This window comes from Corvus moneduloides, chromosome 3 (assembly GCF_009650955.1).
Source record: "Corvus moneduloides isolate bCorMon1 chromosome 3, bCorMon1.pri, whole genome shotgun sequence".
Taxonomy (NCBI): Eukaryota; Metazoa; Chordata; class Aves; order Passeriformes; family Corvidae; genus Corvus; species Corvus moneduloides.
Window position 1 is genome coordinate 27,837,341 of NC_045478.1, and position 17,552 is coordinate 27,854,892.

General features: G+C 37.3%; 1 protein-coding gene across 1 annotated transcript in view; it reads left to right on the forward strand.

Moving 5' to 3' along the window:
* The window catches only part of PRIM2 (DNA primase subunit 2), a 96,598-nt gene extending 85,388 nt beyond the window's left edge, over window positions 1-11,210 (forward strand). Inside the window, exons 12-13 of the mRNA XM_032104696.1 lie at window positions 5,656-5,724; window positions 10,618-11,210. Of these exons, the coding sequence (XP_031960587.1) occupies window positions 5,656-5,724; window positions 10,618-10,845 (297 nt within the window). The 3' untranslated portion in view covers window positions 10,846-11,210. The remainder of the gene's footprint in view (window positions 1-5,655; window positions 5,725-10,617) is intronic.
* The last annotated feature ends 6,342 nt before the right edge of the window (window positions 11,211-17,552 follow it).

Below are 17,552 nucleotides of genomic sequence, written 5' to 3' on the forward strand. Positions count from 1 at the left end.
TCCTTGCTCTGTTTCAAAATCTTTGGGATGATGCATAATTTTTGCATAATAGAAACATCTATTTTGAACTTAGCTATGCACTTACGAATTGGTCCCCCACTGGGATTTTCATATTTTGGTTTAGAGTACTCACATGTCTTCCCTTCAAGCCCATAAACAAGCTGCTTCCTTGTCTTTGAAGCTTGTTCCTCACAGCTATTATATGAGCCACAGTGTGGGATAGTGTCCAGCCCTAAGGCTGTGGTTTTACCCAAGATGCTCAGTTTTATAGTGTTGTTCTCAGCCTTCTGTTTCTAGGGCCGTCCATACTCTTGACATGCACCCTTTCCTTTAAGGTTCATAAGAATTCCTGAGTTTTTCCAATACAGATAAAGCATTTGATCGGTGTGTGGTAAGAACAAACCCCATCTTTAAGGGCTTTTTGCAGGATTAGGGGTGAAAAGGGAAAGCTGGACCTTCTGATGATGGTACAGAGCAAATACTGCCAGACCTCACGTGACTTAAGTAGCCAGTCTGAGCATTAGACTGCTTCATTGCATTCATTTTGTAGTAATGACAAAAGTGATCAAAGCATTTGAATATGTGAATCTGCTTGCTGTGAAGTATCTGGATCCAACCTGTTGTTCCAGTCTAGATTTCTGAGGCTGTATCTTGTCTGGGATTCTTATCTGCTGAAGTAATTGTCTCAAAGTAATGCAGCATATGACTTAAAGGTCTTGCCTAGTTATCATAGTGCTTAAAGCAGAGATCTAATCCTTATGTTTATTCCAAGAACTGAATTATTTAACTTGTATTTATTTCACATTTTCCTTAGGCTAGTCTATATCTTTATTTGTGATAGTAGCTTTTCTGGTTTGTTTTAAAAATAGTTCTTGGAGAAAGAAGCATTAGCTGAGCATCTAATGTGTGAAAGTGTAAGCATAGCATTTGAATTTACAGTATATAAGTTTTCATTTCTCTCTCTGGTATACTTCTAATTAGGTAAAATCGTAATGAAATCAGGTTTGATAACAGCTAATCCATTTGAAGACTATAAAGATTAAAGTAGATGTTAAGATATGTTTTTATATATGAGACACTAACAAGTGCATGTAGTGACAGGACAAGGGGGAATGACTTCAAACTGAAAGAGAGGAGATTTAGATGAGATATAAGGAAGAATTCCTTTACTGTGAGGGTGGTGAGGCACTGGAACAGGTTGTCCAGAGAAATTGTAGATAACCCATCCCTGGAAGTGTTCAAGGCCAGGTTGGATGGGACATTGAGCAATCTGGTCTAGTGAAAGGTGTCTCCATTCATGGCAGGTGGGTTGGAACTACATGATCTTTAAGGTCCCTTCCAGCTCAAACCATTCTATGATTCTGTGATAAATACATCTGTTGTGGTGTTGTACTAAATGCACTGGAATGTATTGCCTGCACATCTCATATATAGGGAGATAGAAATGATAGGCTTTGAATTAGTTATTTCAAAATATCTATTATTTGTTTCAGAAAGTTTTCTTGGAGAAATTATCTTTTTCCCAAATCACGTCAATCACAATAGCAAAAGCAAAAAGTGGTAAAAATTTCTGGTTCTACAAACAGGAGAAACAGAGAGCCTAGACTAATTCTTTTTGCTTTTCAATTAGGAGTAAAAGCTTATGTAGGTGAACAGCAGATAACTTCAGAAGAAGGTTTGTTCTTTCAAGTAGAATTTTTCTCTTAATTTAAAAATCTTTTTCCTATAACTGGGTTAAATTTAAGGTTTTGAATAAGCCACTCACTGAACTTCTTCAACAGATTTAGTGTTTTGATAGGTTGGAGATTATTCACAGAGATGGAAATAAATAAGCCAGTCTGTCTTAGGCCTCTGATATGGCTATATGTTTCTATTAATGAAAAAAAATCCCATCAAAACACCGAACAAAAAACTGCCAAACCTGCAAAAAAACCCAGCCCAAGACCACCACAGTGAAAAAAAATCCTCACACTCTCCCTGTTGATCTAATATTTTAAAAGTTTTAGATTATTGCTGGCTGTAAAAATATTTTCCCTTGCAGCTAAAGAAACTTTTCAGGGAAAGTTAGAAATTAGGCATACATAACTGAGTCTATAGTAGAAAGATTTTCATGATAAGTTAATTCCACAATGTAAAAAACCCAAACCCAAACTGACTTTGAGTAAGTTAAAAATAACAGTGGATAATTATAGAGCCCAAACTATCCTGCTATGCAGCATCTTTACTTGGAGTGCTGAGGATCTATAAAAGCAGGTGGCTGCATACAGCTGCCAAACATCATCTCAGCCTCATTAGCAGTCAGTAGAGCAACATCAGAAAAGCAAGTTGCAGATGGCAGTGAAGAAAAAGGCACATAAGGACTAACAGGAAAAGTCCTTGAGTATGTACCTTTACTTACACAATAAAGCAATGCAGTGTAAATGTCTTAATGTATGTAGAGGCAAAAGATTGCTGCTGGGAATTAAGCTTTGAGTGGAGGTCTGTTTCTGGAAAATACTAGGGAAAAACAGCTGCAAGTTTGCTTTCCTTATGGACACAAATGTAGTAGAAAAGATAATATTTATTATGGATGGTAAATCTGTTTTATTTTAATAGAGGATTGTTAGTTTCTCTCACACAGGGGACTCCTTTCTAGCTGGGCTACATTCTCTTGCAGTGTTTAACCTTTTTTGTTTCCTCTCTTAGCAAATCGTTCCCTGATAAATCAAGTTCATCTACTAAAGCTAATAAAGCTACTAAATCTTCTTTAAATATGTTAAACGTGCCCCTTATTCCTCCTCCCTTTCATGTATGCAGAAGGTGAACCTGGTCCCCCATGACGTGGCCAGTTTAAACTTACAGATGTACTAACTATCGGGCTTACTCTTTATCTGCCTTGTGGCTGCCTCCTGGAATGAGTAGGAGCTGAATTATAACTGCTTTTTTTCTTTTCTTCTGGATGAGCAACAAATATTGGTCTGGCTTTTCTAGCCAACCACAACTTTTAATCAGCCTTTAGCTTTTTCATCTCTACTTGTCAAATTTCGCTGAAATTGGCCAACCATTCGAAGCTGGGGAGGTCACATGGTGTAAAGGAGCAGGAGTGAAATGATGGCTACCAGTACAATCACGTACATTGATAAATATTACAAACTGGATGAAGCTCTCTGGAATGTTCTGGTGAGCATCTGGTCTCTGGAGCACTCTATCAATGTCAGGAAGAGAAGTAGCATGAACACCCAGTTACCAAAGTACACTGGAGAATGCTGATATAGGTTTCTCTCACAGCAGTTCTCCAAGATATGTCTTCATAGCAGAACAGCAGAAAAATCTGTGTGGTCACTTAATAGTAGCCTGTAAGAGATCTGATAGGGATTTTCAAGGGAGTGGGACAGTAGTTCCGTGGTGAAACGACAGAGTAGCTGGGCAATGAAGACTGAGATGTTGTGAAATAACATGGCTGCTCTTTTAAGAATTAGAGGCCAGCTCTGATAACATGACCCTTATGGCTTTCATATGTCAGCAGCATCGACTCAATGAAGTCCTCGTCTCCACCTTAAAGGTGGGTAAAGTTTTTGCCAAGGATGAGCTTGATTTCCAAAAGTTTGCTCAGAACTGGAATTTATTTGTAAGTGCCCCTTTATTCTGTCATCATCTGTGCACTGTCAGTCAGCAATCCCTCATCTGGTATCTGCCACTTGAAGTTAACATTTTCCTGCTGAACTGTCAGAGAAGATAGCAGCAGCTCGATCTCTCATCCTCTCAGTTGTTGTGAATTAGTTCATTAAAAGCTAGCTTTGGTAATCCTTGTCTTTTCTGCTTTTCAGAGTAGTTGAACAATGGCATCATTGATACAAAAAGCATCTGTAACTGTGGTCTGCAATTCAAAAGTTAGATAAGATGTGGAATGTCTCCTAGACTCTTAACTGATCATCTCTTTCAAAAAGTTTCCTGAAGTTATAAGAGAGCCTTGGTGCTTTTAATCTTTTGGGGTTTATACTAAGAATTTGTGCATGCCTGAGTTTGTTTGCTCACTTAAGGTTCTGAGATTTAGAATGTATTTACACCTAAATTTAGAAAACTTTTTATTTATATAATTTTATTACTTGTAATCTTGATTAAACAAAGAAGAATTTTGAGAAAACCGTAAGTATTTATGAACTAGATTGAATTATCTGACTTATTTCAACTGGAAAATTAAGGTTAGACAGGCCTGAATGCTACAGAATATTATGAATGTTTCTTTTAACTAACCAACAGATGAATAGGTCTTCTGATAATTACTCCATATTAGGTGAAAAATACTTTTTAAGAAAGTATACACATATAACATGGTTATTGGCATTTTCTTCAAAATAAAGATACCTCTTTTGCATGGCATTGTATGGAACAAACAAGAAGGTGTAAGGCAATATGAAATGGAAGTGTTTAGAATAGATGAGTTTTTTCAATCCTTAACTACTAATTTGTTCAGTCAATTTCAAGGAGAGAGGAGAAAAAACCCAGAAATATATGTATGTACACAGATAGTGCCAGATTTCAGACTCCATTGCCTAGTTGCCCTTGGCCTTTCTCTTTTACCGAATATTTAACAGGAGGTGGCAAGAGGGATAGAAATGTAATCAGTTGGGCTATTACAGAGAAATAATGGGACTAAGTACTTTCCTGGCAGTGTGTTGCTGTTTTTATCCATTCAGCAAATGTAATTTATTTATATACCTGTCAATAAATACATGGCAGCATCCGATAATGAGTACAGCAGGGATTTAAGCTGTATATTGCTGTGTTTGACGCAAAGGTCAACCTTGGGAAATGGCTTGAAATTAACATTTCTTGAAAACTAATTTTCCTTCCACTGAGGCTGTCTCTTAATTCCAGCAATTTTCTCTGTTTGATAAGCAGAGAGAGCATACATTTTGATTATATAAAGGAGGGAGGAGGTAATGAAACTTTAAAATATTTCAACCAGCATTGCATTCTGGTGATAAGAATGGGACTTTATGCAGCACAGAAGAGATTACCTGAAGTAGAATTGGAAAGCAAATTGTATTTACAAAAGATGGCATGATTTTCCTAATACGTGTTCAAAACAGCCTATTCACTCACATATTCTGCTGAGCTTGACTAGAAATAGCTTCATTTCAAAAAGGGCAAATCTGATTGAAAGTAAAAGCATTCCCCTCTCACAGATACTTGTCTAAAGGATTTGCATTAAATTTTCTTGATGGGAGCACAGTAGTATTTTACTGTGCATCTGCATGAACTGGTAATGTGGAAAATAAAAATACAAATCGTGTCCTTGATTGCTTCATGCTTCAACCACTTGAATTACTAGATTTATGTCTGCAATTATGGAAGAGATGTTGCAATATGATAGTTTGACAATAACTGTCACAATTATATTACCAAAATATAGATTCAACTTACTCTTGAAGTTAAGAGTATTGAAATTACATTTTAAGGGTCAGGTGTAACTTCTTGTGGTTTCATCTTGTTTTTAATGTAGCCAGGGCATTTTTAAATGTTGTCAGCTATTAGAAGGATTCACAGATGTCATGTGCTGCAAATGTCCATGAGCTGTTGTACAAGGCTGTTAAGGAATTCCTTGTTGTTGAAAGTATCAATAAGATGTATGTGTGCTACTTGTGACTGTCGTGTTCCTCTCCCTCCGTGTAGATCCTGGAGCTGGTGAAGGGCATGCATTACCAGCTGGCCTGTCAGAAGTACTTCGAGTTCACGCATGATGTGAGTAGCTACTATTCTTTGTTCAGCTGTTATCACCAACTTTGTCTTTGCAGAAGGCTTTGGAACTCAGGAGTGAAGCCCAGAGACTATTTTCTGTTTGCACATCCAGCATTAGCTGTTTTGCCTTGTTAGTTTTCTTTTCAGCAATTTGAAACATTCTTTTGCCATTTTCTGCATTTATATATTGATTTTATTAATACCCTCAACATTACAAGATATAAAATGTTATGCTATCTTCCTGAAAAGGTCAATATTGCGGAATCTTATCTATTTCAAGTCATTTAGCTTTTTCAATATCCTGCTTTTAATCAAATTTGTAGGCTTTAACGCATTGTGCAAGTTTGATGTGTTTAGATACACCTTAAAAAATAAACAGAAAGAATCTAAAACCTCTTAACTTAATCTCCTAGCATTTGCATGGTTCTTATTGTTAATTTTTACTTGGTATTTTTTCACATTTGTTGTCACTTGGGATTATTTTTTTAAATCAAAATGAACATTTTCAGAGCTTTTCCATTTGCTTAATTGTAAGCAAAGTTATCTTACTGTTTTCTTCAAAAGATTTTAAGATAACAAATGGCCACACTCCATCTCCTGTGTAATTTCTTGATTTAAAGAACCAGCTTTTGCAGGGGTTCAAGATTCCTTGTTGTAAAAAAAAACAACCCAATGAAGCATAGCTGTTCTTATAGCTTTGTTCTCTTCACAAACCAAAAAATGTAAACATCCCTTTCAAACAGCAGACTATGGGACAGCCTTATGAAGGATATGGATGAGGATTAGATGCCCCACCCCAGAGGCAGTGACCACTGACTTTTTTGTTCTTACCAGTTTTCACAGTTGATCTAAGTGGAACTGGTTGTCTTCACATATTTTCAGCAGTCATATGTATGAATGTATAGCAAAGGCGTACCCTGAGCCTGTGTCCAGTGTTGTTTTGGCAGCTGTATTTTGAGAGGAACACTTTGTCTAACAGTCTTAGAAAATATGAGAACATTATTTACTAAAAATAATGACAATTTTAAATCTAGGTAACACTCGCCCTGTGTAAGCTCATGTCAGTAGAAATAATATTTACCCAGGATGACTACAGACCCCAAGGTCAACATTCATCAAAAGATAAATCAGTACTGTGCATTTTAGGAAAGCTGTCTTTCCATTCTTCTATAGGAAATTCCAGAAAAGCATTATTTTTTATCAATTTTGTGGTAATATAAATATCTGTCTTTGCTGCTTGCACTCAGAATTATCTTTCTGCTTTGCTCTTGATATTATTTCAATGAGAGAAAGCAGAATACACAGACACCAACTGTAGTTTGAATGGCATATGCTTATGATGGGAATTTTTTTTACAGAGTGTAGCTGCTCAACTTACCAGCCTGCTTGGACTGATTTGTCTATTCTACAATGATATGCTTTATTAATTTTTAATGTTTTTCTGTGGGGTGGTAAAAGATGTCTTGAAGCTGGTGACCTTTGTTTTCAATCAAACCTTTGCTTTGCTGTATATCACTAGCAGAGTTTTTCAGTGAAGGAAGTTTCAGAAGAATCAATTAGCATAACATTGATTGTTTCTTTGAGCAGGGGCACAATCTTATGTAAAATTTTCATGGAAATAATGGACTTGCTCACGTGGAGAATTTTAACTTAAACTATGTAAAAATTTTACCAAGAAAGTGTTTGATAAATGTTGGGAAGAGCTGCTGGTGTTGCCTGCAAGTTATGGTGTGTATGTGGGTTAGATTGACTATGAATGACTTTGTAACAGAGACTTATTTTATTACTCTGAGTTCACAGGGTCAGCTTCAGTAGTCTAGTACTTGGCACTAAAACTATGCTAATACATGCAGCTGGACTAGAGTGAAAATGTTTAGATGTATTTTTTAGGGGGTGGGTGATGGGGGTTGTGTCCTTGCACTTCAGTGCTACTGGTTCAAATAGCACAGGCTAACAAAAAGCTGATGCTCTGTGTAACCTGGGCTTACTAACTTCAATCTACAGCTCTCCTGAACTTTGGTTTCACTGTTTCACAACCACAGAACAAAAGCAGACATCATTTGTGTGGTCCAGTGCATTGTCTTCAGGCAGGAACTAATAAACACGTAGGCAATTTGTTAACTCTTCAGTTAGTCCGAGAAAGGAAAGCTGTAGCACCATGATTGCTCCACGTGGTTTTTCTGTAATATCAGCTGTAGCATTATCAGCTGTCATTTTAAAAGTTCTTGGTTAAAACCCCAAGATGTTATAGCTGCAAAATTATTATTTCAGGATTTTCAAAACAATATTTCCTATAGCAGGAATACTAAACTGGAGTTTGTATGAGAACCAGTGTGTGCAAAATGTGCTGAATCCAAAAAAAGTCTTGTGTTAGTATGTTAATATCACCTACTTAGATGGATTATACAGTTGTGTCTGAAGTGGCAGGTCTTTTTGCTTGTTTAAAAGATTAAAGTTTCAAAGCTTTTGCATGTTAAAAGCTTAAGCTTTTACTGCACAGAAAATACATTTTTCTTTGGGTATGGTGGATTCCAGATAGATTTACAGGTGTGAATTGGCAAAGCTGTTAGAGAAATCTACTTTCTCTATTTCTGGTAGTAAGTCTCAGCTAACTTACTGCTAAGTTAATGATGAGGCTTTTAAAATGAATGCGCTTTGATCTATATTACTTAAAAACATTGTAAAACTTAGGTAAAGTAGTATCATCAGTCTAATGTAGAAAAAACTTCCACTTTTGTGTTCAAATTTTTTGTGAATTCCCAGCCACAGCAGAATATTTTTATTCAGAGAAATGCTCACTGAACCCTGTTGAAAATTGGAGAACAGAATTGTTTTTATATCACTATATCACAAATGAAGATAATGAACAAATCTTCCCCTTTCTCTTTTTAGGCTCTCACAAAAAGGTGATGGTTTGAACGGATGGAATTCTTTTAATTAGGAGTTGTCTAAGCTTCATCTGGTAGAGTTTTATTTTAGTAGCATTTAAGTTTGAAAAGGAAAAATGATACATGGAGTCATACAACAGTTTTAACTAACAAGCCGTAAATAGCTTTTAAGAACCTACAAATTAAAACCCACAAATACCATCAATCACCTCTGAAAACATGGTTGTAGGCTCCATTCATACAATGAGCTGCTTCTAAAGCTTATTCCAGTCTGTTGGGGAGAGAAGAGTTTAGAATAAAATTAAGAGTTACAAAGTGACTCTTAAATTGGTCTGAAGAGAACTGAGATTTTAAGGTTAAAAAACCCAGAGCTAATTAAGAGCTTCTACTAGGAAAGCCAGTTTTTCACTATATCACTTCTTTTTAAGTCTTTTTCATGTAAAGAAGTAATTTAGTTTCCATGTAATGAAAATTGGAGCATGGATGAAAGCTGGCTGGATGAAACTCATCCAGATAAGACTAAAATGAAATTCAGTGATGACTTTGGGTTAGGTTTTTTGGTTTTTTTCTTTATGCCTTGGAGTACCAAATTAGAGTGCTAGGACTGTTACTTACTTTTAAGGTTTTTCAAGCAAGGTCACTGACTACAGTTGCTAATTTGTGTCTGAATTAGATTTTGTTATCCATGTCGCCATTTTCTAATGGAGCTAAGCTAGGCAATGGTAATGCATTTAATCAGGGTTCCATTTAGAGCACACATTGATCCTCTGCTTTATGATTATTCACAAGCATCTGAAATTTAAATTGATGGGGTTTGGCATATTAAATTAGCCACAGTATGTCCTCAGGAGACTCTGTGTGTGTGCAGAGTTGCTTATTATGCCTGAATTGGCTCCTCCCTTCCAGGAAAAAAGGAATACAGTGGGAGCAGAAATTTACTCGTATATGACTCTTAGTCTTTCATGGTTTGTTGTACCCCATGTTTGGTAAGTCTTCCAATGTATTTTAAGAGCAGTATTTTTCTAAAATGTTCCTGGAATATCCACATGAAGTGACAGGCAGATGAAAGGTGCAGGTTGCCTTGAATAGGAGGTGAAAGCACCTTTTAAAGTAAGCATTTCTAGCTTCTGAGCCTCCCAAAAGACATACAAAGGTTATAACTGTGGTTTGTGGTGAATACATCAGAATAGCTTCCTTTTAAAGCTGAAAGCTTTGTCGATTTGAAATATTTGATGAGCGTTAATTGAAAGTTCATTTATCAAATAATTGCAAAGCTGAAAGAATGCACTTGCTAAGTAAAAGTAGTAATACGAATATGCTGCACCTTATGCTAGTGTTCTGTATTTTTTTCCACTGAAGACTAAATGTTCTGTGGTACTGGTTCTGCATCTAGAGTCAGGATGCTGATGGTGGCACTGATGGAGCAAAGATAAGCTTGATCTGTGGGGCTTCTGTCTTGGCCACTCCCTTGTAAATATTGCATTTGTGCCTACTGGGGAAACCAGGGAAAGAAGTGAAGCTCCCTGTTTCCATTTGCAGTTTCACACTGATACTTAAAGTCTAAATTTGTACTGTGCAGTTGCTACAACTCCTAGTAGTATTTTCCACTTTCATTTTCACTCTAGACCTGTCTCACTCCCTCTTTTGGGGGGAAAGTCCCTTTTAAGGTGTAGGTTCAATAGTCCTGCATCTCTAAAGAGATGCTGTTTTACTTACGTGTTTTTAGATGTTTTTAGATGTTATTTTTCTTTACTGTAGTAAAGACAGTGTGAAATAATGTTTGAATAAGCCAAAGTTATTTTATTTCTACAATGAAGGAAGAAAAATCCTGATGAAACTAGATCTGTGTCATGCTAACATTTACTGAGATAGTATATACAAACTGATGCTTTTTTCTTCAATAAAATTGGAACTTATTAAATTGTTGATTAATTTGTTATTGAATATGAAAAAGATTATTTTTAGAAATAAATGTAATAACTTGGTGTTCCTTTCCTTTTATGTGCAGGTTGATGACATTGGGTTTTCTTTGAATCATCCTAATCAGTACTTTACAGAGAGTCAGAAGCTATTGAGTGGTGGTAGAGAACTGAAGAAGGAATTCAATAACTCAGGAAACTTTCAACAGAAAAATAATAGTCAGGAAAGCATAAATTCAAGTTCTACTCCCACCTCTTCAAATGCAACAGCTGATACAGAACTGGAAGGACTGGAAGCATACTTCACTGAAGACTAAGCAGCTGCATTACTTGTTTGTTATTTGTGTTATTTTTTCTTTCATTCTTTCCCTTCTTTAGCTGGATTTGTCCCTATACTGAGGACTATGCACTTCACTGGAATACAGAAGCATTTAGTGCTTTGATTAGGCTGAAAAAAAGAAAGACCAATATAAAAGCTGTAATTGCATCCAGTATTTATTCTTACTGCTTTAGGAAGCTGTTTTATATGGTGTGTTTAAGGATGGGAGATGAAACTTCCCAATTATTAGGTAATTTTTGTCTAACTTACCTTTTTTGGTTTTCTTCAAAATGTTCAAATATTTTTATCTCCTTTTGGGTCAGTTTTCTATGTATCATCTTAATAAAAAAAATGCAAAGCAAATTTTTTTGTATTTTCTTTTTAGCTATATTGGGATGGTAATTAAGTAGGAGTTCTTATGATCAAAATTACCCTCTGGAGGAGTCTGTCTCTTCTATAGGAGGAGCTGAGGGAAATCAGCTTCTTAATTTGTACCTTGACACCAAGTTTAGAGAGCTGGCTTTGATGCTTCGAAGAGAACATAATCAGAGTTTAGACACCTGTATGTAAGACAGTAATAAAAAAAGATATTCTACCAACTGACTCATATATTCCTTTTAAAGTTTCCTCAGTGTCAGAGTGTGGCTGGAGCCTCCTGTGTCCTGCTGAGTTAAACAGCCATCTGAATGAAGCTCTGGGTCACCTAACTTCCACCCATTCCCCCAAAGCCCAGGTCACCCAACACACAAACTGCTTTCAGTCCAGCAGCAACCATCATGCAGTGGGTGGGAGCTCCAAGCAGAGCTGGTATTTTCTACCATGCTGTTTGAGTACCCTCACGAGGATTTAAAAGGCCTCAGTTTTATTTTACCTCGTGCTTAAGGAGTTCCAAGACAACATTATGCCCTTCCTGGAGACTGACCGTCCTACCAGTGCAGCCTGTAACCACATAAACAAAGTACTGTCATTGCCAGGGACTTGTACCAACTCTGTGAGGCCTTGGCATGAAGACTCATTGACCTCCATTTTTCTGAGCTTGCCTTGCCCCACCTGAAGCTTTGTTGTAGCTGTAACTTTGTCTCTCAAATGACAGGCTAGCTTTGTACAGTTGTGTGCTGTGCTGCCTATGTTTATATTGATTCTGATATATTTCTGTGGCTAATGGCTAGGAAGTAATAAGTAGTTATTTTGTATAGAATGAGTTCACCTATGATTTTAGATGCCAGACTCTCCATGGGTATAAACAAATCATCCAAGTTCCAAGCACTGATCCTTAAAAAAGTACAACCTAAAGTGTTGTGCGAAACAAGTTTCTAGGGATAAAAGAAGAAAGAACAAATATACAACACTATATATAAATAATTATTTGGCTGTAATGTGGAATTGCCAGACAATGAAGAAAGACCAGCAAGTACAATGTTTTTGGAAATGTGTTATATTACACAAGGTGGGTTCTAGAGAGAAGGAAGGTCCCCACCATCAGCATCCTGCAACTCCTGATGAGCAATGTGGGACCCTGACTATGTGATGTCGGTCTCAGGACCCCTAGGGGCCATGGAAAGGTGCATGCAGCACTAGAGAAAGGGGTAGACACAAGAAAGACCCAAGGGATAGACACAAGAAAGTGTGTGAGTAGCTAATAATATTATGTTAAATGTTTTGTTGATACTGTGTTAGAGGTTTTATTTTCTCTACAGTAATTGGATGATATAGACTATTAAGACTGTGACTGGACTAAAGACTCTGATTACTGTTAAGAGTTTGGACTAACTGTAAATCTTTGGTTTCTTATATGTAGAGTGGATTTTTAAAGGGGCATAACTTGCACAGTGGTAGTGAAACAGCAGGCTTTAAAAATAACAGGTCATTTCTTGTTAGAAGAGGATTCACCAGGTTCACTGTTCCTTTTATCTTCCTTGAAGTATTCCTTACTTTATTTAGGGACTTTTCATGTGAACTACCAAACCTTTGACACCTTTGCATATCCTATATTCAAGGAGTTGTGGAGATCACCCTGTGCCTGGGTCCTGCCAGAGTGGTTGTCCTGAGCCCAAGGAACAAGGAGTAACAAACAGCCAAGGGCTTGGTTTCTCCTGCTGGTTAAGCTCTTGGCACCACCCCACCTGACGTGTGGAAGTCCATGGGTTGTAGTAGATGGTTAAAAACTTCAGGGTTTTGAAGTGTCTTTGGAAGTGGTAACTGTCCTCTGATTTTGCATTACTGAATACCTGAGTTTGAGGTGCCTCAGTGGGCATTGTGGATTCTTTCAATAGAAGTGAAACTCTTTCAGACCTGCAATGAGATTTATGTTCCTAAGTGAAACAGCTGGGAGAAGAATGAAGTCATCAGGGTGGTGGGTGCAGGTGGTGTTTCCCAGCGAAAGGAAAATGTAATTTCTGGTTCAGCCCTGATCCTGCTCACATCGACATTAAACTTCCAGCTCTTCCTTTCTGAGCTTTGCTTCAGCTTTGAAATCTATGTTGGGAATGGGTTGTTTGCACACACATTCTATAATGGATTGCTACATTAGAATAAACTTACTTTTAGAAATTCAAGCATAAAATTTTTTTTGAAAATAAGTCTTTGTTACAATGAAGAGAATATAACCACACAAATCCTCTGAATGAAAAATCTTAAACTGAAGTGCAAGAAACATAAAGGTATGGGGCAAAGCCTTTGGGCTTTATTGCTGTACTTCATTACTGTCTGTTTACATTACTTGATTAATAGTACTACAAATTGCTTTAAACGGTATTTGCTTTCCTTTTTTTCGTCAGGACAACTATAGCAGAAAAACGTACAGATTATAGCATACAGTTGCAAGTAACTAGCAAAGGATTGAAATTAATGCTTTTGTTGCTATTTGAAGAAATTGGCAATTTACTGTATTTCACACATTTTGACCATTTTGAATTTCCTTTGAAAACTGAATATTTTGGAATTGATAATATGGAAAAATCCAAAAGAGAATCCTGCATTTGAGCTGTTGGACACCAAGGAGCTTTAAGCTCTTACTGCTTTGTGAATTCAGTAAGAATCACTTGTTTCATGATTATGGAGCTCTTTGAGATTAGAAAGGCAGAATCACTAGGAATATGTAAATAATTCATTTGAAAACATTTCCTGCCTTGTAGTAGCGCTATTAAAGTTATACTTAGAAGGATTCTGAAAACAAAAGGGACCCTGATAGAATTATGAAATAGTAAAAAATAGCAACAAACCCAATTGCCAAATAAACCAAAGCCCCACAAACTTCCAATTCCTATTTTACAAGTGGAAAAGGTTTCTGCACACTGCAGATGGATCTCTTTGCAAGTCTCAACTCTTCTAAGTGGATCTTTAAAGTAAATTATTATATTTTGCTACTTGAATAAAAACAGGAGATGCACATCTACAGTTTGAAATTTTGCTGGACAAGACACTTCAGTATTCTGTGTCAGTAAAGGAGATACTAAGATAATATTTGGTTGCATTTCTGAGGGGTTGCACTGTGCCAGAACATAGCCCTGTGCAGCAATCATACTGATATAGGAAGCAGATTTCTTTCCATCCAACATCTGATCTCAAATGTACCACAGTTCAGCTTGGAGATGGATGGTTCAAAAGGAATGCTGGCCCAAAGCTTGTGAAGTGCTAGCATTCAAAGACAGTGAAACAGTCTCTGACTTCAAAGCCTTTCAGGATCTAATGATGAAGAGAGCGTCACTGTCGGGTGTTCAGCAGAAGGAAGGGTGAGGAGCTCCCCAACTGAGTGTGACTAAAAGTGCTCTGCTGAGGTGAGGAGTGGTGCCCTGGCAAGGGGAATGGCAGGAGCAGCCACCACCGTCATGGCACCATAGGAGCCGATCCATGCAGCCACACGCCTGATGCTGAGCGTGCTGTGTTCCTTCTCTGCATGTTTTGGGAGGTTTACTTTGGACTAGTTTTTGTCTTATGCTATGGCTGGGGTGGTCATTAGCAGGTAGAGGAATGTGCAGAATGTGCCTTTTGTGTGAATTTCTTCCAGAAGGGACCCAGTTTGCACACACTCAGACTGGTTGGCAGCATGAGCCAAAGCAGAGCAAATGGAGGTGACTGAGAGATTCCCCTGAAAATGATGAACATCTCAGTCAGTCTTTAGCCCATGTAATTTATCCAGGTTTTAGCTGGAATAGAGTCAATTTTCTTCCTACAGCTGTTACAGTGCTGTGTTTTGGACTCAGTATGAGAACAGTGTTGATGACACACTGATGTTTTAATTGTTGCTGAGCAGGGTGTACTCTAAATCAAGGACTTTTCAATGTTCCATGCTCTGCCAGTGACCAGGTACACAAGAAGCCAGGGAGGGAGCACAGCCAGGACAGCTGACCCAAACTGGCCAAAGGGATATTCCATACTGCAGAATGTCATGGTTAGTGTATAAACTGAGGGGAGTTGGTTGAGAATCACCAATTGCTGCTCAGGGACAGGCTGAGCACCAGTCACTGTGTGGTGAGCAGTTGCATCACTTCTTTCTCTTGGGTGTTATTCCTCTCTCTCGTTTTCATTACTGTAATAATAATAATAATAATTTTTTAAAAAACTTTGTTTCGGTTACTAAACTGTTCTTATCTCAACCCATGAGGTGTTTGGGGATTTTTTTTTGCTTTGATTCTCACCCCTTCCCCAGCTCCCTCCCCAGGAGTTTGTGGTGTGTGTGAGTTTTCAGGTAAGCTTATTGATCGCAAACTATTACAGGTGCTTTCCTTGTTTTCCCCGAGTACATATCAGAAAAACAGCTGGAAAGATGTATTCAAGGTCTCAGTATTTGAGTGGTTCTTTTGGGCGTATTTCACATCATGATACTTCAGTTGTTACGGTTTTTTTAAAGCATATATAGCATATTCTAAAATCCATATCCATTTGAAGTCCTTTAAAAACCCATAGAAGAATCACTTTTTTTCATGCTTGTACTCTTGGTAATGGTATTACCTCAATATCAAAACTTCTACCTGTGGTATCCAGTTGACAGAAAGGAAAAAAAAGACTTTCACCCCTTAACACATTTGTTTGCTGAGATTTGTTTAAATCCCTCAAGTGCTGAAGGATTTACAGTGTTTGAATTGGACAAAGGTTATGATCAATGGCTGTAATTCAATCCCACAAGGAGCCGGAAGTGTTTATATAGGTAAATTGATTGAAAAACAGGTAGAAAAATGGTTGGGATACTGTCAAGAGTGAATTATAGCTGTGAAATACATAGGAATATATACCTAAATACTAACTTATTAACAGAGGAAGCAGTGGAAGACTTTAGAAGTGGGTTAGGCTGGGTGAAAAGTAGATCAGTAGCTAGAGACTTGATGGTGAAATCAGTGTGTATCCGCTGAGGGAGAGCAGGACTCGGTGATTAGGATGGAAAAAAGTAAGATGTATGAGCTCTCAATTTCTCTTAGAATAAAAATTACAACCACAATGAAAGCATCATGAGAAGCTGTGTTTCTAGCCAAAATGAAAGTTTTCCGCCAAGTTGAAGATGTTTGGTCGCATAATCATCAACTTGAATTAAGATGGTTCATGAACATGGGATAATGAAAAAGACATCAGTATAATAGAAGATATGGCACAATGTTTATTTTTTTAGAAGAATATTGCACTCTACTCAGGATCAGAGTTGTATCATGGTAGGTGTTATGCAAACAGAAAGTCTCTGCCCTGCTCAATGGCCAGACTCATAAAGTGAACTTCACTTAAAATCAGTTTAGATCAGAAGTGTCTTTGTTCAAACTGAACCAGTCAAATGGATGCGTGCAGTACTGGATGAAATGTAATGGTCTCTGTTGCGCTGTTCAAAGTAGATGGCCTGGCTGGCCCCTTTGGCCATTAAAGTCTATGATGTGTGCATTTAATAACAATTTAATCTTCTAAGCTGAAAGTGTCCTTGGTTCAGGCAGCTGCTGTAGTGCTTTTGGGTGGAATATAGACGCAAACTAAGAGAGACAGAAGAGTCAGAAATGTGTGATTCAGCCACTCGGTGTTCAGGTCTTTGAAGTGTCAGTGGCTTGGCCAGCTACAGTTTTCAGAGAAATGGTTGACTGTAGAAAAATACCAGGAAACCTGCTGAATGACTTTGATGACTTTGATTCTAATTTGATTTTTGGTATTGGAGCATAATTAAAAATACTTAAAGTTCTTAACATGCTGTAGGTAAAAACCAATAATAACTGCACTTACTATAAGACTTTGAATGGAAGAAAAGGAGAATCCTTGTCCACTGTGGCTTAGGAAGGATGCAAGGATTTTCTTACATTGTGTCTCTGTTAAATCAGGAGGCACTGTTGATGAGTGGTTTTATTTACAGTGATCGAATTTTTCTCTCTATTATGATATCTTAAGGAGTGGCTGTAAAACTTTCTTTTCCAGGACCTAGCAATAACAGAAATATAATTTTTTACAGTTGGGGAAACTTTTCACTTGGATTTAGGTATTCACCTGTGGTCTTACTTCTCAGTTTCATCACTACTTTAGTATGTCAAGAATAATGAGGAAAAATATCTGAATCAACATACAAATAAGAAAAATAAAAAAAATTCTTTAAATACGTGTTTCAAATGAGTTGTAGGGTGCGTGATCAGAGTTACAATAGTCAAATATGTTAGTAGTGCAGCCACAGTAATCTGGTGAGTGCAAGCATATGTGAGGAGTGCAGTACTCCTTTCCCAGTCTGTTTCTACTTGGCGTGTTTAG